The following is a 20,034-nucleotide window of genomic DNA, read 5'->3' as shown; positions in this document are numbered from 1 at the left end:
AGTCAAGAATCGGGATCCGGCAGATTTGCGGCAAAGTCTCGGGGTTTTCTTTGTACGTGCATCGGCAGCAACGTAGCAGCCGCAGCCGCAGCCGCAGATGCAGGTGCAGAAACGGTTCGATACCGCCAGCTGTGATCGTCGATCATACGATGATAGAACTAGTGCGAACGGAAAGATGTATGGTGCTCGGCGCTGGTGTTTCGGCGTATTGGAGCTCGGAAGGGCGTGTTCCGTGTGTGCCTGAGGTTGAGGTGGAAGTTTCCGTGTTCAAAGAAACAGAAGCAAAACGAGGAGGAGGATCAGGACGAAGATGAGGACGCCGATGCAGCAGCTGGACCATGAATCTAGAGAAATTGATCAGCAACGCCCGTTGAACGGATAACAAGTATCTCACCTTCGTTTTGCTTAATCACCCAGCCGACCTTTTTGAGACCTGTTTGAAGCTTTCCACCAACTCGGTCTGCCACGTTGTCGACATCGGTGAGTAACTCACCCTGTTCCTCAAGCTCACGACCCATGTCGTCGGCTTGCTGTCGCAGGTTGCCGACAGTGCGGAAGACGCCGTCGAGGGCCTCGTCCTGCTCGTGCATCATCTCCACTTGTCTTTCCTGCTCAAATGCCGCATAGTTGTCTTCATCCTCAAACGAATCCGGATCGGGCAGAACATCGCCGTTGGCTGCGATTTTGCCCTTGTTCTTCGCGTGTTGGACTGTCTGCTGCAGCTCCTCGCGCATGTTTTCGATCTCATAGCCAACGTCTTTGACCAGAGTTCTGCGTCGCTCAACTTCATCAATTTCCAGGCCGAACCGATAAGGGTCATGCTCCACTGCCTTGACGCTCTCTACTAGGTCCTCGAGATCTTGGCTGAGGTCTTGGAGTGTCTGTTCAAGTTCGCTACGCGCTTCTCGGAGCTCGGGACTGTTTGCCGATGAAGCCGAGGAACGAATACGTAGATACGACTTGAAGAGCGGTCGCGCGGTGTTGAGGGCGGATAGCACGTCTCTGGGTCAAGTGTTAACGAAGATGCCTGAACCGCAACAGGAAGCCGTCTTACGCCTGCACCTGGAGGAAAGGGTCCTCGTCATTCTGTGATGACATCATCATGAGCTATGCGACACGAATTGCCCCTCCAGAATATAGTCGTGAAGCCAGATGGGGGTGATGAAGCGTGGGCGATAATGTTGGAGCGTGTCGATAACCTGTCCCCTACAAGCGATGACGCGCCTCAACACCTCGGCACGGACCCACCTTCCCAAAAAAATCACCCACAATGAGTCGACAACTCCACTACACCTTCTCCATGGCGCACTCACCAAGACTCTGGATACGCACAAAGAACACTCTCCGTATAAGAGAGATTGGGTGATACAATGGGTCCAGACACGCCTCTCCCCCTTCCCTCCGAATTTACCGATACTGAAGAATACGTCGAGTCCTTGCTGAACTTGACAACTTCCTCATGGCTGCTTCAGACGCTATGTGGAGGTGTCCATATACTGGATTTCTACACTAGATCACCTGATCTCTACTCCCACATCCTGCCACAGTCATGGAGAGACTGGTTCAGGACGCAAGATATCATGGACATCTTGGACCTCTTGATGAGAGAAGACCTCAGTCAATTCGACTCGGCAGGAGAAACTAACGACAAGACATGGCGGGATGGCCCTGCACCACCAGAAGAACTGCTACAATACATTCGGACTGTGCGAAAACATTTGTTGGCCCGTGACTTTCCTCCACCCAACTCCGGTCTAGAGCCTCAAAAGGCTGCTATATCACGTCACATCGCAACCGGGATGAAAGTCAAGAAGGTGCACGAGGTTGACAATTTTGCGCGTTACATTGACAGACTCACCTCTGAGATAGCGCAGTCTGATAAGAAACCAATTACCCATCTTGTGGATTTCGGCTCAGGCCAGAACTATCTCGGACGCGCACTCGCTGCTCCCCCTTACTCTAAGCATATCGTAGCTGTAGAGAGTAAGCAGCATAATATAGAGGGAGCGAAGAATATGGATATCTTAGCCAAGCTGGTGGCAAAGCCTATCGTCATGAGGAACAAGAAAGAGTACCGCGCGAAGATGGGCAAAGTGAAGAAGGACAAGAAGGCTGAAGGAAACGAACCTACGACATCAGCCGATGTACCGGTTTCAGTTGTCACTAAGGAGGACGACTCAGGAATAAACGGACATGATCAGGAAGCCCCATCTAACTCACCTACCCAAGATGCTGCTCTAGCCCCAACACCCCAGAACAGCGCGAACTGCGATGAGGATGGCTGCACAGTTCCTCTGGTGTCCCATGTGAACTTAACCCCTGCGCTTCCCGGATCCACGTCCGAGGCGAGCGGGCTTACAGATCAAGTTCCGGCTACCAAAACTTCTACGCTACAGATATACAACGAAGGCCATGGTAGCGTACAGTACGTAGAGCACATCATCAATGATGGTGATCTAACGCCCGTTATCGACCAAGTCCTGGACAGCTCACGCGTACCCGACGAGGTTGTAAGCTCGGAGACATCTGTAGTCGCTGAAGCTACCGACTTAAACGCTGTACCGAAACCAAAAAAAGTAAACGCAATGGTCATTTCATTGCACTCGTGCGGCAACCTTGTCCATTACGGACTACGTTCTATGCTTCTCAACCCACATATCTCCGCGGTAGCGATGGTAGGGTGTTGCTACAATCTAGTCACAGAACGTCTTGGTCCTCCCACCTATAAGCTACCTACGCTTCGTCCCAATCATCCACGCCTAGAGTCTACTTCTAAAGCCTTCGACCCGCAAGGGTTTCCCATGTCAGAAAAACTTGCAAACTACCCACTACCACATGCGCCTTTGGAATCTTTCCATGATGACTCGAAAGCAGACGGTGACAAAGCTAAACAACCAACGGGTGTACGTCTCAATATCACCGCCCGTATGATGGCCGTACAAGCACCTTTCAACTGGGGTGTGACAGACTCGGAACTTTTCTTCACTCGTCACTTCTATCGAGCTCTGCTCCAGCGCATCTTCCTAGATCGTGGTGTGGTCTCCGCACCCTTGGACGAGCAAGGGCTTGTTGGTAGTGCAGTCTCAGCTAATGGCCACACTTCGCAAGTGAACTGGACGCCACCAAATGGCCTTGGTCCTGGCCTCTCCTCAGATGGTACTACCACGCCCCTCACCATCGGCACTCTACGCAAATTCGCCTACAGCGATTTCGTCTCCTACGTTCGTGCCGCGCTAGCAAAACTGACCACGGAAAACTCTTTCTGTGAGGTTGATCCAAATTTCATTAAGGAGAAGATGGATGGGTTGACAGATGACGATATCAGGAACTACGAAGTAAGCTATGCTGAGAGGAAGAAGGAATTGTGCGTCATGTGGAGTTTGATGGCCTTCAGCGCTGGCGTAGTGGAAGCTGTCGTGGTCACGGATCGATACTTGTGGCTCAAGGAGCAGGAAGAAGTCGAGCATGCATGGGTTGAGCCAGTATTTGAGTACAAGTACAGCCCGCGCAACCTTGTTGTCGTGGGCATCAAGAAGTAGAGCCATATACCCAGCTTTCGTTAACGGGATAGTGGGTTGTACTAAGACTCGAACAGTCTGATCATACTGAGTCGGTCATGAATCCATTGCTAATGCCGATTATTGGCATTATCCTGCGATTGTGATGATGTCTTGCCCTGACTGAAACACTGGTGCACAAATGCTACGGCCATTGATTCTCGTACTGCATACCGACGAGCGATGCGCCTTAGGCATACAAGGCGCCCACACATACTTGACGTCATATCCAAGGTTTCCAAGTCGGCCGGACAATTCGGCGCGTTCTCACCCCACAAAGCGATTCGGCGTGCCGTTGCAAGACACTACCTCACCGGTGTGCTGAGGCTGTGCTGTATGGATGGGACGATTGAAGCGTCCAGCCAATCTCATCTCGTCACCGGATCATGCGTTTTCAGTGGGCGTCCCTAACGCTTGGCACAAGAGGCGCGCACAGCGGGGAGAGAGAAGTTCGCTACCAAGAACGGTCGGGGAGTACGAGCTGTCACATGGACCTTCAGCCTCACGGCTACCGATACCAACGAGTTCACAAGTCAGAAAAGCATGGAACACCAACATCAGGGTCCTAATTGCGAATCGCAGCGCCGCACAACAGCGGCGCCACAAGGATTTAGCCGCTACGAAGGAATACGCTTGTCCCGCTTACCCGTGCACCCCCACTTCTATCCTATGCTCTTCCATCTGATTTGCCCACCACACCAAAACAGCCACAACGCCAGCCTACTTTGAGCGACATCTACAAGGCACAGAATTCGCAGGGCCCTCATAGCCAAGACTCTAAACAAAGCGCGGCGGACGCACACGAGATAAGAGGCGTTTTTAGGCAGCGGCGCCTACGGGTTACGGCCTTAACGGGTAACAAGGCTATGCTGTGTGCGTTGTGATTAAGACGGCAATAGTGCCCACGTGTTGAGGTTACTTTCTTGTTTTATCTGGAGTTGGACTGAAAAAGGTGGGTTGAGGAGCGCGTACAACGAGACCGAAGAGGCACTTTTTGACAAGTATTTGTCTTATAGAGACAGTCATATCAGAGCGGTCTACGAAACATCAGTAGAAGTAAGGTCTACAAAGATTTACGACTAGAAGTGACATTGGAGGCCACTGCTACATTCAGAAAGAGAAGGACAGAACGCAAACCTTGAAACCTTCTTTACTACTCGACAAGTCACGTCTACGACACTCGCACGTGTGATACCGTTCATATTGTATCGATCCGTATCTATATCCACCTTTTTGGACATTGCATCATATATCCCGCATTCTTCCAAGAGCATGAGGTCCTTCATAGCGCTCTCAGCGCTGCTAGCAGTTGCAACAGCACAATCGGTCACAGCCACAGGCGCCTCACAGTCGTTCGACATCCTACCAACATCGATGCCGACGCCATCGTCAATAGACGACATTGACCTTGACCCCACGACCACAGAGAATGTCTCTGGACCGATAGAGACCGACCAGGCCTGTGGGGATATAGCCGAATTGGTGGCGGATGAATTCTCAGAGTTCCCAGTCGTGGATGCTGCACTAGCATACGCATGTCTCAAGTCACTGCCGTTCTACTCAACCGACGCGTCTTCGACAGTCGATGAGATCAAGAAGATGGTGGAGTTCCAATCGACGCTCAACTACCTCAAAGACCCACCAAAAGGATGGCCGAACGAAGCCGTTGATATCGTCGCTGGCCTAGACAACATCAAGAGCAATGTCGAATCTGGACAATATAGCAATGAATACGACTTCGAAAACGACATTGCATCTTTGATGGTCAAGGCGCACGATGGACATCTCGGCTGGAACGGTATGGCATACGCGGGAGTCTTCAGATGGCGACGAAGCAGCGCTTTCGCTTTGATCTCCGCATCAAGAGACGGTAGCGAGTTACCCCAGATCTGGGCTTTGGAGGACTTCAATGGCACTGTTGATTACGATCCGTCGCCCGTTACACAAATCGACGGAAGAGATGTTGTACAGTTTCTGACGGACGAGGCGGTTCTGAACTCTTACCATGATCCGGATACGCGGTACAATGCCATGTTGTTCTCGCAATCAGCAGAGAACTACGGGTATTTTACCAGTCCGAGGTTTTACCCCGGTGCTACCACCAATGTCACATTTGAGAATGGCACAACCGATACGTACAGTAATGGTGCTATTGTCTTAGATGCTGAGAGTTGGAGCTATGTCAGCGATGCCGATTCATTCTATGATACGTACATTAGACCTGAGACGAGCTCAACGAGGGTCAAGAAGAGGGATCCCACTAAGCCGCCCCTACATTTGGAGAACCCGCGCGATCATGAGTTCAGGGGTACTTTTGCGCAACAACACGGTTCTGTGCCATTGCTTTACCCAGATCCGGTTGTTGTGCACTCGGCAGATGAAGTGCCTTTGGCCGGTTTCTTCATCAACACTGGTGCCGGCGAGATCGGCGTGCTTGTAGCGACGACGTTCATGACCGTGGATGTTACGAGTGCCCAGGAGTTCCAAGCCGTAATCCAGGAGTACATCTCACAGGCTCAATCCCGTGGCGTAGAGAAACACATTATCGATTTACGTGCCAACAATGGTGGTAAAGTACTTTCAGGATATGACATGTACCTGCAATTCTTCCCGTCCCAGGAACCGCAAACTCAAAATCGGTACCGCGGACACCGAGCCAGCGAAGTCTACGGCGAGAGTCTTTCCAGCTTCGAAGAGATCAACCTACTCAATGCTGAACTCTTCACGAGCCCCTTCAGCAACGACGCCTACCTCTCTTCTACTGGCGAAGATTTCTCGGACTGGAAAGCCATGTACCCACCCGAGCGGTTCAACGACGACAAGTTCACCGCTCTACTCAAATACAATCTGAGCGACCCACTGACAACGAGCAACGAGCGCACCGCCGTCGGTATAACCATGACAGGCTACAACGAGCGAAGCAATTTCACCACGGACCCATTCCGTGCCGAAGACATCATCCTACTAACCGACGGCGTCTGCGCCTCAACATGCTCCATCTTTACCGAACTTATGGTCCAACAGTCTGGCGTACGCAGCCTAGCCATCGGCGGCCGCCCAAGCCTTGGTCCAATGGTAGCCGTCGGTGGCACAAAGGGCACCCTAGTGCTCCCCAGCCTTTACATGGAAGTCCTCTCCGAATACGTAACCGCGCAATTCGCCTCTTCCCGCTCAGAAGCTAATGACTGGGCCGAGTTTCTTCCAACAACCGCACCCATCGCCGTGATTGATGCTAGCGTCAACTTCCAGGATAACATCCGTGCGGGCTTTGAGTCAGCAGGCGTGCCAACACAGTTCCTCAACGACACGGCGAGTTGCCGGATTTGGTATGAGCCCGAGGATTTCTTCAATGTAACGAGGTTGTGGGACAGGGTGGCGGGTGTGGCGTTTGGAAACAACGGAGGCCTGGATGAGGGCGCTTGTGTGGCGGGGAGTGTAACGAATTCAGAGCAGCAGCAGGGCAAAGGAGATTCGAATCCGGAGAGTACGGGGGATGGAAGTGCACAAGGGGGTGACGACGACGAGGATGCGGCGAGTGGACTCAGAGTAGGCTGGATGCATCTGCTTGTCTCAGTGGGCGCTGTTGCGCTGACTATCTGTCTGATGTAGATGTGGATATAATGGTGTATAGTGATATGCCCTTATTGTTAAAGATTTTCGAACCTCTTGCTCATGTTTACACAAATTCACACTTTTTTTCAGAGATACTTATCTGATGGTTCAACAAAAAAGCCTTGGTCTCGTTTTCTTTGTAAAGCAACCCAATCTGCTTGGCTTCGTTTGCTAGACGTTACAAACATCAGATTGATTACTACATGTATTAAGCGTCCTTTACTTCTACCGCTCTCCGCATTCTCACGTCTATTCTCCAAAACCAACCCGTCCTGCACGCCAGTCTAACACAACATCACGACCCCTGACCGCCGCCCAACCAAGCTTGATGAGTCTTTTGTCATCATGACAAGAGTCCGCATTCCTAGCTAGAAGCATGCATTTTCCTTCTGTAGTCTGCAAGATATACTGTTCGGGTCTGATGATCAACTCGTCATCGTCTTCTTCCTCTTGCTCCGCAGCATGCTCTTCCGTTCCCTCCGCATAGCCCCTTCGCTCAATCCCGAACACCAAGTCAGGAAAAACATTCAACGCTCCACAATCTACATATAGCACCTCCTCTCCCTCTCTAGCTTGCTGCTCGGTACTGGTAGCTAGTAGCAAGACGTCCCAAATGCCCTTCGGAACATGTATGTATGGTGTGCTTAGATCGAGCGTGGCGGATTCAGCAGGCATAGAGATCATACCGCTTTTCCGAATGCCAATGCCCAGTAACGGGAGGTGAGCGCCTAGGGTTGGTTGGAGATGTAGTCGCTGCTGCTGCATCCAGGTGAACTGATTGGCAGCTTGTGACCATGGTTTTGATTTGGAGATTGTGAAGAAGGTGGCGGTGCCGGGGAGTGAGGTGTTGAGGGGGATGCTGATGGTTATAGTTTCCTGAGTGGGTCCTCCAGTGCTGTAGGTGGCCATTGTGTTTTGGAGATGCTCGAGAGGCATGGAGTTGAAGTCATCAGAGGAGATAGGGTAGGTGTAACGAAGACTTTGGTCCAGCTGTTGGGTCGTTAGATCGAGCTGGGCAATGTGAAGTGAGGTTGAGCCCTACTGTAAGGGGGATTACATGTCCAGATGCTGGCTTGGAGTCCAGCAAGGGCTTCTGCTGCAGCAGTGATGAGTCGAGGTGCGCAGCCTCCGCCAGAAGCGGCAAAGATGTGAAGAGTATCTTCCAAAGCATTTCGACTGTAGAGTAGTGAATATATTTCGTGTAGTCAGGCGTGAGCGGCCAAGAAGGACTCTTATTATCTCACACCCGGGCAAGGGGTCCCTTTGGCCACGCCGCATTACATTGCACCTCATCCGCACTATCCCATCATCTAGACCGATTGCGTGTCGGATCACTATATTATTGGGGTCGTGAACCTCGCGGTTGGGTGATTTGCCCTTGTGGCGCCTGCAGTTCCCTTGTGGTTCGTCGGCTGCGATAATACGACCGGGGTTGACTTGCGGCGCGGCTGTTTTTTCTGGGGCGCTCTGCACATGAAACTATAGTTGGGCGCGACGAGAACGAACGCATAGTTGTCTCTTCTCATGTCATTCTAATGGCATGAACTTGTGGGGTCCGAAATGGATTTGGGGAATAGATGCGTCTGTTGCGCTGACCAAAATAGTGACGAATCATGAGACAACAAGTGATATGTTCATCGGGGAACTGGCCTTTGTATGTTCGCACGACCCAGGCTTCTCTCATGTCCAGATCGTAGTCGTGATATATGGCTTTCTTTTAAAAAAAGAAAAAAAGACGTGTCTCTCTCTTTGCAACAATGAATTCTTCTCTGAGCAGACGTAGATTTGAACGCGAGAAGGACGTCATCGTTACATGGACGTATTGGAAACATATGTTGTATCAAGAATCTTGAAAAAAAAAGTAGCAAAGCTTGAGAGGTTGGTTGCTCACGGCATTAACGGCTAACAGTGAAAGCTTTACCTCTCGTCGCAGAAGTCTCGACGTCGTTGCTTGTTGCCGCAAATGACCGTCTACCACCAGTATTGGATGGGTACCCTACAAAGTACGATTATTCAGGGCACTGAAGACGCAGCATCCTTCAATTCGAGAACCTTCTTGTTCGTAAAGCGTCGGTATATCCACGGTAATGTGTCGTATTGAGAGACGCTGGTGGACTAGAACGACACGCATCGGAAACAACCAACCGGTCGGATCATCTCCGGCGCCGTGGGTGCCAATGTTGGGGCCCCAGCTGCGACAGCTGTCACTCTGCAACCTCGGAACCCACAGACCTGGCAAACATCACAATTCACCTATCGATGTCATCAATCTGTATGCCTAGGTAGATGGATAAGCTGCTTTTTTGCCCGAGACTACGCTTCGGATCTCCACGGGCCGCAACAGGTGCTGTCAGCGACCCGGCAAACATGCCGACCAAGACGATGGGAACTAACCATAGCATCACGATTACAGGTGGAGCCTGTGCATGGCTGCAACTATGTCGTCAGCAAAGGCCTTTCCACGGTACTGATCCCTCTGCAGGGCTCCTCCGGGAAGCGATTCTGGCCGTCATTTCCCTTTCGAGGGCCAAGCGCTCTGCCGTTTCATGAGCTCGCGATCGCCTCCAGCGACCGCGAGTTGTCCTGCAACGAACGAACAAGTCTTGATTCTCTCAACGAGGCTGTGTAAAGCGGCGGGAAATCAACGGACGCGCAATTCACTCGCTATCAAGCATGCTCATGCCAGTCATTGGCTTTGTTGCCCCTGACCAAGGCTCGGCGGGCTTCTGCTAATTCACCACTATGGACTTGGCTGCTTGGTCTCCGCGACTCCTGCGCGCACGCCAACACTCATCGACTTGGCGCGCAGCGGCGCCAGACAAACCATGAGGGTTGGCAAGTTCCACATGTAGCACTCGGGGGTACCCAAGAAATTGCTCTGTTGCCGCTTCAAATACTTTGATCATCCCGGCTTCTACCTCAACAATCGCATGTTCTCTGTGTGAGATTTACCTTTCCTACTTTACCAGTCACTCGTTAGACTTCCAATCGCTCTTCTATTTGCCTTTTAATTCTACTTCTTCTCCTACTCCAGCCATGAAGGCCTGTGTCGTCTTCTCCGTCCTGGGGGCCGCCGTTGCCCCAGCATTCGCCAGCGTCGTTGCGCGTCAATCCAAGGGAAACCTACCACCAGTCACCGTTCGAGGCAATGCCTTCTTCGCCGGCGATGAGCGATTCTACGTTCGCGGTGTCGCCTACCAGCCAGGTTCGTCATTGCGGGACAGTAACAATAATAAGCTACAATACTAATGCATCACAGGTGGTGCGGCCGACGCAGCCGACCCGCTGCTCGACCTGGAGGGTCTTGCACGCGATGTTGAGAACTTCAAGTCGCTCGGAATCAACACCATTCGTATTTACACCATCGACAACTCTCAGAACCACGACGAGGGCATGAAGATGCTCGACGACGCTGGTATCTATCTGGCGCTCGATGCCAACACCCCCGACTACTCTCTCAACCGTGAGAATGAGGACACCCTCCACCGCTCGTACAACGATGTTTACCTGCAATCCGTCTTTGCCACCATCGACGCCTTTGCCGGCTACAACAACTTGCTCCTCTTCTTTTCCGGAAACGAGGTCATTAACGCGAGGAACAACACCAACGCCGCTCCTTACATCAAGGCCGTTACTCGTGATATGAAGCAGTACATCTCTAACAGGCACGACCGTGTCATCCCCGTCGGATACTCTGCTGCTGATGTTGCTGAGAACATCGAGGCCCAGGCTCTCTACTTCAACTGCGGTACCGACGACGAGCGCTCCGACTTCTTTGCCTTCAACGACTACTCCTGGTGCGACCCTTCGTCTTTCACCCAGTCCGGATGGGATGCCAAGGTCAGGACCTACAGTGACTACAGCAAGCCGATCTTCCTGTCCGAATTTGGCTGCATCACCAACCAGCGCAACTGGGGTGAGATTGAGGCTTTGTACTCGACAAACATGACCGGTGTCTACTCTGGTGGTCTCGTCTACGAGTACACTGTTGAGCCCAACGGTTACGGTCTTGTTGAGGTCAACGACAACGGCGACATTGAGCCCAACGAGGACTTTGAGCGTCTCGCAGAAGCTTACAAGGCGACTGCTAACCCCAGTGGCGCCGGCGGCTTTAAGGAGAACGGCGAGGCTTCCGAGTGCCCTGCTGAGTCCGATGAATGGCACGTTCAGGGCACCAATCTCCCTGCAATCCCTGCCAATGCTGTGAAGTTCATGGACGAAGGTGCTGGCGAGGGTCCCGGTCTCGAGGGTGATGGCTCGCACTTCGCTGGCGAACCCAGCGAGTCTACTGCTACCCCCGGATCCGGTAACCCCACCCGCTCGCCTGCTCCCGGCTCCACTGGCGGCGCAGGCAACAACGAGGGTGCTGCTGCTGGTCTCGATGTGCCCCTCCATTTCGTCGGCATGATTGCTGCTAGCGCTCTCTTCGGTGCTGTCCTCATGTTCTAAGTGAACCATTGTTAAGAGATGCATATGGAATAGGTGTAGAGCAACTGCTTTCCTTGTTTCTGGAGTTTTTTTTTGACTGCCGTCGTTGGCATTACATATACCTTGTCCGTCATTGCAGGCGTGGGGCTTTTTGTGTAGTAATACATATATGACAATACCTTTTTTCCCCAGTATCCATTCGTGTGAAGGTGAAAGTGATTTGCTGAGAGCAGTGAGTGTTGATGTGACTTTCCTCGACCCCGCTGGCGTGAATGTGGTGAAGCTCCATGCTAGCGGCGTTTGGACCCTGGTTGTCGAAGGCAGCAATGGAAGCTTCCACGGTCGTGACTGCACGATCAACTAGGTTCTTTCACCAACAACTATGAGCAAGTCTCTATAAAACTCCCTAGACCCCCCACGCACCTCGCATCGCCTCTACATCCATTCTTCCGCTCAACAACATATTACCCCGCCATGGACGACGCTCGCAAAGGCGATGCCGCTCTCAGCGCAAGCAAGCCCGACGAAGCGATTGAGCACTACACCAAGGCTCTTTCCGTCAACTCCACCGCCGTAAAATACTACATCGGTCGCGCTACAGCTTACCAGCGTACTTCCAAATATGCCGAATCCCTCAGCGATGCTGAACTCGCCGTCGTCCTTGCGAAGAAACGCGGCTCGCGCGAACTCATCAAGGATGCCCAATTTCGACGCGCCGTCGCTTTGTTCCACCTTGGAAAATACGCAGATGCCGAATTTCTGCTGAAGATTGTGAAGGGACTTGACGAAAAAGACAAGATGCTGCCCATCTGGGAGTCCAAGGTTGCAACAAAATTGAAGGATGTTCCAGAAGACGATGAGAAAAGGAGGGTCAACATCAAGGAGACTCCGGATGTTGAGATGCCCAGCGCACCAGTGTCTACTGCCCCTCCCAAGGCTGAGGCGCCCGCTCCAGCTCCAGCCCAGGCCCCGAAGCCTGTTGCGCCGACCCCTAAAGACAAGATCAAGACCGATTGGTATCAGTCACCCGACACCGTTACGCTTACCATCATGGCTAAAGGCGCACCAAAAGATAAGGTGAGCGTCGAATTCGAGGAAAGAGCTGTGTCGGTCTCGTTCCCTGTCGTCGACTCGTCAGAATACAGCTATAATGCGGACCCTCTCTACGAAAAGATCGACCCCTCACAATCCAAGTACCGAATCACACCCACCAAGATAGAGATAACAATGCGGAAGGCGACCACAGGTATGAAGTGGCATGACCTTGAGCATCCCGATGGCAACATTACCATTACTCAAGCGCCCGATGCTTCCCTTCCTGTTCGTATGAGCAAAGACACAGCCCCCGCGTACCCAACGTCCTCCAAGTCCGGTGCGAAGAACTGGGATAAGGTCGTAGTGAATGATCTGGACGACAAGGACGAAATCGAAGGCGACGAGACGTCACACTTCTTCAAGCAGCTATACAGCGGCGCTACACCTGAGCAGCAGCGCGCCATGATGAAGAGCTACCAGGAGAGCGGCGGCACAGTATTGAGCACCGACTGGAGCAACGTTGGCAACAAGACTGTGGTACCCGAACCACCTGAGGGCATGGAGGCGAAGAAATATTCAGGATAATATACGCCTGGCAGCCAACTTTTATTTGTTCGTCCTCATGACATGACGCATAGCAAGGTGTTTGGGTAGGCAATGGGGTTCATGACCACGTAGACTTAGCGCACGTAGGGTACGACATGGAATCATGTACTTGAATGAAACAAGTACAAATGGGAGTGCCGAGCTTCCTCGTGACTTCGCGTTGTGCATAGGCCGAAGATCCGCGCTGACATTTAGATGGTCCGTAATGGAGGGGCGGCTGCGAGCTGCAGGGTCCCCCCAAACGTCATAGTGGATTGCATTGCAACTTGCCTTCGAACTCCTCACATCATATAAACGTACGACGATGCGACATCCTGCATTACTAGTCCGCTACCCTCTATACCTGAACCTTGAGGCAGGCTGAAGATCTCCCTCGTAAATGTACGCCAGAGCTGTGCGTACGTTGTTGACTTTCCCTAAACCAAACTTTTGTTCATCGGCGACACCCATTCAAATTGCGCGCCCAAGGCAGTCTGACCTTACACGGTTGAGCTCATTGAGAACCATGGCTACCGGGTCGAAAGTCCATCTGGAAGCTTCGCAGAAGCCTCAGTACTATGTCAGCGGATTGAGACCTGAGAGTGCAGAGAAGACAAACCAGTTGCTGCAAACCAACCATGAGGAGCATCACATCTTCTTCAACAAAAGCGGATTTCATGTGAGATAATGACCTTCATGGAAATGTGTCAAGGACTTACAACTCTACCCAGAACCATATCGCCCACCATCTCCTTACCCTATTTGCTCTGAACGCCTCGCCAGAAGAACTCCAAAAAGCCTACGACGCAAATGCAACGTACCAACGTCCGCCTGAGCCTCTCAAAGAGTCTATCGTTGATGACATGCACAAGCCTGAGCGCTTCAAGTCGTATCTTGGAAAGGAGGAATACTACCATGATTTCCTAGTCTACTTTCAGCAAGAGATTGATAAAAACGGCTGGCAAGGCGCACTACAAGAACATTTGTTTGCCGAGACCGAACACGCAGACGACATGCTAGTGCGCATGTATGCCGGGTTCTTGCATCCCATAATACATCTCGGTTTTGGCATCGAGTTCCAGCAACCCGCAATCATCGCTGAAGCGCTCGCGCAGGCCGCTGTACACGATAACTGGATGGCACCGCTGTTCTTTGGGTGCGAGAAAGCTGCTAAGGAGAGTAGCGGTAAAGATGGGTCTAAGAAGACTATCGTGCAGATACTAGAGGAATGCAAGAAAGATGAGAAGTTGAGCAAAGCGGCGCAGTTTAAAGATGGGAATAAAATTCGAGAAGGCATCTTGAAGAGAGCGCCAGAGGAGATGATCAAGTACGCGACGCAGTATACTGTCAAAGAGGGCGAACTAGAGGAGAAGACTGCGGAGATGATCAACGCAGCTGGTATGTCGCCAACCCATCTCCATACTAACCTTATCCCATGTTTTTGAGTTACCAGCATACTAATACAGAAGCAACAACAGTATACTACACAGCCGCTGCCCAACGTCCACCCCACCAAATCAAATTCGACTTCTTCTACATCCACTGCGTGAACTCCAGCATCTTCTTCTCCGCCTTCCTCTCCCCGGCCTCCTCGCTCTCACCATCCATCCAGCGCCGCCTGCTAGAATGGAAAATCTGGAACGATATCACCATGTACGTGTCGCGCGGTTGTCCACCCTTCCTTATCAATGAGATCACCAGCTACGCGCCCACGAAAGATGGCAGCATGGATGAAATTATCAAGAGAGTCAACAACGTAGAGGATGATGGGCATGCCTGTAAGCTTGTGAGAGCCATTGCTCATGCAGAGACGGTTTGTAAGAACTGGGAGAAAGAGGGGATGTTAATCAAGGGGGATATGTGGAGGAAGATCGGGCATATGGCGTTGGACAGCGTCGAGGCAGGTGAGCCGCACTGGGTAAGAAGTTGTGGGTTTGAGGAGGCGTGGGAGAAGATTCCGCTGAGGGATGGGGTAAAGTTGTGAAGATGACGGAAAGTGCATGGTATCTGTTTGGTATGGTACGAAATATTGAATTGGCAGTAGAGAAACTCATTTCCTCCGCGGAGCACAAAGAATTCCATAGCAACATCAGACAATAGGGGAGAGTGAGATGTATGCTTGCCCCCCAACCGTGCGCGCGCAGTGTTCCGATTCAGAGCTCATGACGTCTTAGACGACTGAGATAGACGGACCGGATTGTAGACGGACAGCTACAAGCAATATGTTTGCGAGAATACAGTTGACACTTCGAAACGTCGGGACCGAACATTAGTAGCAGTGGAAGTAATCGCTGATTCATGTTTAGTCTATCATTCTTTTTGTTTACCAAGTCTTCCTTACAAGAAGTACAAATCAGGGCATTATGAGAAAGGAGGTCGATAAGAGAACAAGACCAGAGAAGTATGTCTCTGGATGCTACGAATGCTAGCTTTTCCCATACTGATCACATTGCTTCCGATCGATTTCGGCAGGCGATACTAAAACTACTTTCTTCTTAGGGATCCATGTTCAGTGTGTACAAGCGTAGACGTTGTAGATGGGAGATGGGAAGCCTACGACACATGCATGACCAGGAACACACTGTTCATATCTCGCCCTCACATCCGCTAGTGGGCATAAAGTACACCATCGTGTTTGTTGCGTTATGTGGGTCTAAACACTCATGCTTCCGCTCCCCTCGTGTGCCAGTGTTATCGATACCCAACAGCCTTCCCCAGGTGTCGCAAATGCACGGCTCGAACAAATGAGGTGGCGGCAGCGCAAAAGCAAAACAGGGACCAACGTAGTCAGCCATACTATCTGTGGAACAGTTGGGCGCAAGCTCGTGGCGAGGATCTGGGTGCGCTATCGATACACAGCTTTTCCTTGCTTTGATCTGCGTGATTTACCACACGAAAAAGGTACACATGATGATCCTTGTCTCACATGCCCGCAACACAAGTCGAGGGTAGCATGAGTTTGACGTTGTTCCAGAAATTCATGCCTTGAAACATTTCAGGCGGGCTCCGAGGGTTGGGCCAATGGCAGCTGCGGGGTACCTGAGCAAAGGCGTGTTTTATAAATCAGCCTGAGAATGTCGTCTGGGATCTGCTATGTATGTCAGAATAGGAGAGAGGGGTGTGAGACGAGTGACAGGTTTTTCTTAGAGAGAGCTCATTTATCCAGCCGCGATGTATCGTCACGATCAAGGGGACGCTACACTCAGCTCCTGCTGCCTTGGTACTCAACTATAGGAGGCACAGATATCGTTCCTGCACTATTCCTGTGTCACGGAGCACCTGCATGTTTTCGTGAGGAGGCTGAGAAGAGGATCAGCTTCGCATGAGCGCAAGAATAGCGCTGGCGAATCATATAGCGGGAGAAAGTCTAACCAGCCGCAGCACATGACGCCTTGGTGAGCGCTACTGCAGGAACGAAAAACCGCTATCGATAGGTTGTATAGAGCCGGGGCGGGAATTGCAGCACGAGGCAAAGGGCCGTGGCGTTTATGCCTTACGCCCAACCACAAGTTGCGCTCCTGAGAGAAGAGGGGTCTTGGAGAAGGTCGTGCGACTGCCGTGCCGCACAAGAAGGGAATGAAGATTCTTTTGGACTACGCGCAGAACGCCTTGTCGTGACAAGTCACCACCAAGCGACCAAGCAGAGTAGCGAAATGGCGAGCAGACGTTACGCTTCGCCGCGTTATTGCCGCGCCGGCTTGGAGGCCTTTGGCGCAATCTCTCCTGCTCCGGGTTTCCGCGCGAATTGAGGTAGAAAGCCGCTCACCGACTAGACGGAGAAAGGGAAGCAGTGGAAGCGTTGTTTTGGTGTCGTGCACTCAGCCGTCAAACAGCCCGGTGGCCAAAGATCAACGACCCCTTCGCGGAAAAGAAAAGGAGTCGGAGGCGTTGAATCATCGCGATGACATGGACACCTTTGCCGACATCCGCATTGCAATTGCGATGTGCCATTTAGTGGGTCGCCATGATGTCGCCGCCGTCAGTGCGGTATTTTGGGACCGTCTGCGAGTGGCAGCTTTCTCTTAGCTTGGAGATTGCGATGCTGCAACGGCGCACGGTTTGCCGCCAATTCAGGTACCCAGACTGCCTATACCAAACAAAGACGACAGGAAGCGATGATTCGGTCTGGTTGTGTCCCGCCGGCCGGTGTTACGTGCAACGACCTACCGAATACGCAGATGAGCAAGGTACGCAGGAGTAGAGTGGATCAACTAAGACATGAGATGGTGAAGCAAAGGCGTGGAAGACGGGAGCGGCGCGGATGCTTCACGATCACCAGCATCATGAGTGCCGCCTCCACAGAATGCGGCTCCAAAGTGCTCGATTCATTTGGCTCAAGCAAGGCTGCCCGCCCTGCGCTGGTACTCTCCAAATCCATGTGATGGATCCCCTTACTGCTATGTTTCAGCTTACTATTCTTGGACTAGCGGCCGGTGCGCAGCGCCTCACGGTCCAACGAGAGCATCGCAGCAGCATCCCAGGGCGTCCCATGCTCCATGGACTAATCTAGGGTTTCACCTCGCTAAACCAAAGCATTCCTTCATCTCCCCTAAAAAGAGCCTCTAGCACTGATCAAGCGTGATAACCGCTCGTTTCCCCATCTCTTCCCGTATCTGCTCTCCTTCTTTTCCCTTCCTTTACCGCGTTCATTCTTTCGCTCTGTCACTCCTTTGGCACAACCAGCAACATTCGCTATCCACCAATCTAGTTGTCTTCGCGACAACGCTACACTCTTTTCTGTGTCTATACAATTTGAAGCTCGGGAGAGTCCAGGAGGCCAAGTGATTCACTTCGTCAACGCACACGGAAACGCCATCGATACTATCCGGACGACATAGTGGAAAAAAGCATTCACCTTTTGTCTCAACAGTTACCCTTATCGCAAGAGTACTCCACCTCCACTTCCACAACCAACCCCAAGCCGACTATACTCTCCACCATGAAGTCTGTCGCATCCATCGCCGCGGCAGCTATGCTGTCCGGCTCTGCCAACGCTTTCTGGCGCATGCCCTGCCACGACCGCACTGCGCTCGCACGTCTCGACCCCATTGTCGACGAAGGAACTGCTTCCTCTCACGCCCACACCATCCACGGTGGAAGCAGTAAGTAAAGACCGACCACTTCTGTCTCGACCCACTCTGCTAAGCGCATGATGAACGAACATCTATTCTGGACATGCTAGGGGATACCTAAACAAGGAGTCCCTGAGCTGTCTAGTTGTGTGCGAGTTGTTCATGCGATAACCTGCATGTGGTTGTCTGAGTCAGGGGCAGGTTCACGGATAACACAGCTTACTAACAGTCGACAGACTTCGCTGAGACGACCACCTATGATATGCTCCGTGAGTCGGAGTGCACTTCGTGCCAGTTCGATGAAGACAAATCTGCCTACTGGACCCCCTCTCTGCACTTCGTCCACGAGGGTGGCAAGACTGAGATCGTCCCCCAGGTTGGCGGTATGCTCGCATACTACCTTCTCCTCGGTGACGACCTGAAGGCTTTCCCCGAAGGCTTCCAGATGCTCGCCGGTGACTCCCGTCTCCGCAACTTCACTGGCCCGGTCCCCGACCCGCCAACCTCTGCCTGGACTGCGGACGACATGACTCAGCTGTCTCTCGGCCAGAAGTCCATTGGCTTCAACTGCCTGAACTACAACAAGGCACCCGAGGGCTCGCGCTACCGCCACTTCATGCCCACCAAGGACTACATGGACGAGAACTGCGCCAACGGTATCCGTGCCGAGATCATGTTCCCTTCGTGCTGGAACGGCAAGGACAAGACCGCCGACGACCACAAGAGCCACATGGCCTACCCCAACATGATTGACGGTGGCAAGTGCCCCGACGGCTACGACACCCGTGTTCCCTCGCTCTTCTACGAGACCATCTGGAACACCTACAAGTTCAAGGACGCGGCTGGACAGTTCGTCTGGTCCAACGGTGACCCCACTGGTATGTTAGCCCCTGTTCTCTGTTCCAAGCCAATCACTAACACGAACTAGGCTACGGATACCACGCTGATTTCATCAACGGCTGGAACATCGACACTCTCCAGTCCGCCGTCACTACCTGCACCAACCCCTCTGGTCGTGTTGAGGACTGCCCTGTCTTCTCTGCCGGTCTCCAAACCGAGTCCGAGCAAGCCACTTGCAAGATCCAGTCCATGCCCAAGATCCTCTCCGTTGACGACTGTGCTGGTCCCTCCAAGGGTCTCTGCGGTAACGTTCCTGTCCAATACGGACCTGAGTACGCCGCGCCCCTTGAGGGAGGAGACAAGGATGACGAGGAGCCCATTACCCCCACCCTTTCTTCTGTCGCCCCTGTGCCCACTCAGTCTTACGCCCCTGCTCGCTCCATGGGTGCTGGCGGTATCTCTGTCTACAACGTTGAGAGCCCTTCCACCATGGTCAAGTCCAGCTCCAGCGCCGCTGGTTACCCCGCTGCGCCTGCCGTCACCCCTCTTGCTGACATCGCTGATGCTCTTGAGGGTGATGACGTTGTCTCTACCTCCACCTACACCAAGGATGGTGTCGTGTACGAGGTTGCCATCGTCGAGGTTGTCGTCACAACTACTGTGGGTGCCGACTACCGCCGACACGCACACAAGCACCGTCGTGGTCATTTCGGCCGCAACTAAGTCTTCTATTTTTTTTCCCAATGAAATAAAAAAGAGACTTTGATGATAGCACCCAAAGCATTCTTCAGCAAACGGTTCTTGCATGCATATCGGCGTTCTCCTACGACTACAAACGACGACAATTGAGGAGACAATTCATCCTTGCTGCCTAGCTTCCAGGTATCCCTTCGCGTCCTCGGACT

General features: G+C 52.3%; 8 protein-coding genes across 8 annotated transcripts; 6 read left to right on the top strand and 2 right to left on the bottom strand.

Moving 5' to 3' along the window:
- Positions 1-344: 344 nt before the first annotated feature.
- On the bottom strand, positions 345-1,101 carry ALTATR162_LOCUS5841 (uncharacterized protein; the record flags this gene model as incomplete). Its single annotated transcript, XM_043313461.1, has 2 exons — positions 345-1,002; positions 1,055-1,101. The coding sequence occupies 2 exons, from the start codon at positions 1,099-1,101 to the stop codon at positions 345-347; spliced, it is 705 nt and encodes a 234-aa protein (XP_043169396.1).
- A 269-nt stretch (positions 1,102-1,370) lies between these two features.
- Positions 1,371-3,539, top strand: ALTATR162_LOCUS5840 (uncharacterized protein; the record flags this gene model as incomplete). Its single annotated transcript, XM_043313460.1, has 1 exon — positions 1,371-3,539. One exon carries the CDS (start codon positions 1,371-1,373, stop codon positions 3,537-3,539), a length of 2,169 nt encoding a protein of 722 aa, XP_043169395.1.
- Positions 3,540-4,829: 1,290 nt separating this feature from the next.
- On the top strand, positions 4,830-7,166 carry ALTATR162_LOCUS5839 (uncharacterized protein; the record flags this gene model as incomplete). The annotated part of the gene is made up of 1 exon (XM_043313459.1): positions 4,830-7,166. The coding sequence occupies one exon, from the start codon at positions 4,830-4,832 to the stop codon at positions 7,164-7,166; it is 2,337 nt and encodes a 778-aa protein (XP_043169394.1).
- Positions 7,167-7,418: 252 nt separating this feature from the next.
- Positions 7,419-8,340, bottom strand: ALTATR162_LOCUS5838 (uncharacterized protein; the record flags this gene model as incomplete). The annotated part of the gene is made up of 2 exons (XM_043313458.1): positions 7,419-8,159; positions 8,212-8,340. The coding sequence occupies 2 exons, from the start codon at positions 8,338-8,340 to the stop codon at positions 7,419-7,421; spliced, it is 870 nt and encodes a 289-aa protein (XP_043169393.1).
- A 1,865-nt stretch (positions 8,341-10,205) lies between these two features.
- On the top strand, positions 10,206-11,618 carry ALTATR162_LOCUS5837 (uncharacterized protein; the record flags this gene model as incomplete). The annotated part of the gene is made up of 2 exons (XM_043313457.1): positions 10,206-10,374; positions 10,429-11,618. 2 exons carry the CDS (start codon positions 10,206-10,208, stop codon positions 11,616-11,618), a joined length of 1,359 nt encoding a protein of 452 aa, XP_043169392.1.
- A 453-nt stretch (positions 11,619-12,071) lies between these two features.
- ALTATR162_LOCUS5836 (uncharacterized protein) lies at positions 12,072-13,217 on the top strand (the record flags this gene model as incomplete). Its single annotated transcript, XM_043313456.1, has 1 exon — positions 12,072-13,217. One exon carries the CDS (start codon positions 12,072-12,074, stop codon positions 13,215-13,217), a length of 1,146 nt encoding a protein of 381 aa, XP_043169391.1.
- A 526-nt stretch (positions 13,218-13,743) lies between these two features.
- On the top strand, positions 13,744-15,201 carry ALTATR162_LOCUS5835 (uncharacterized protein; the record flags this gene model as incomplete). Its single annotated transcript, XM_043313455.1, has 3 exons — positions 13,744-13,896; positions 13,949-14,615; positions 14,684-15,201. 3 exons carry the CDS (start codon positions 13,744-13,746, stop codon positions 15,199-15,201), a joined length of 1,338 nt encoding a protein of 445 aa, XP_043169390.1.
- A 2,955-nt stretch (positions 15,202-18,156) lies between these two features.
- ALTATR162_LOCUS5834 (uncharacterized protein) lies at positions 18,157-19,852 on the top strand (the record flags this gene model as incomplete). Its single annotated transcript, XM_043313454.1, has 3 exons — positions 18,157-18,319; positions 18,526-19,167; positions 19,218-19,852. 3 exons carry the CDS (start codon positions 18,157-18,159, stop codon positions 19,850-19,852), a joined length of 1,440 nt encoding a protein of 479 aa, XP_043169389.1.
- Positions 19,853-20,034: the final 182 nt, after the last annotated feature.

Source organism: Alternaria atra (assembly GCF_907166805.1).
Source record: "Alternaria atra isolate CS162 genome assembly, contig: 25, whole genome shotgun sequence".
Lineage (NCBI taxonomy): Eukaryota > Fungi > Ascomycota > Dothideomycetes > Pleosporales > Pleosporaceae > Alternaria > Alternaria atra.
The sequence above is the reverse complement of the archived record's forward strand: the minus strand, read 5'-3'. Positions and strand labels throughout refer to the sequence as shown.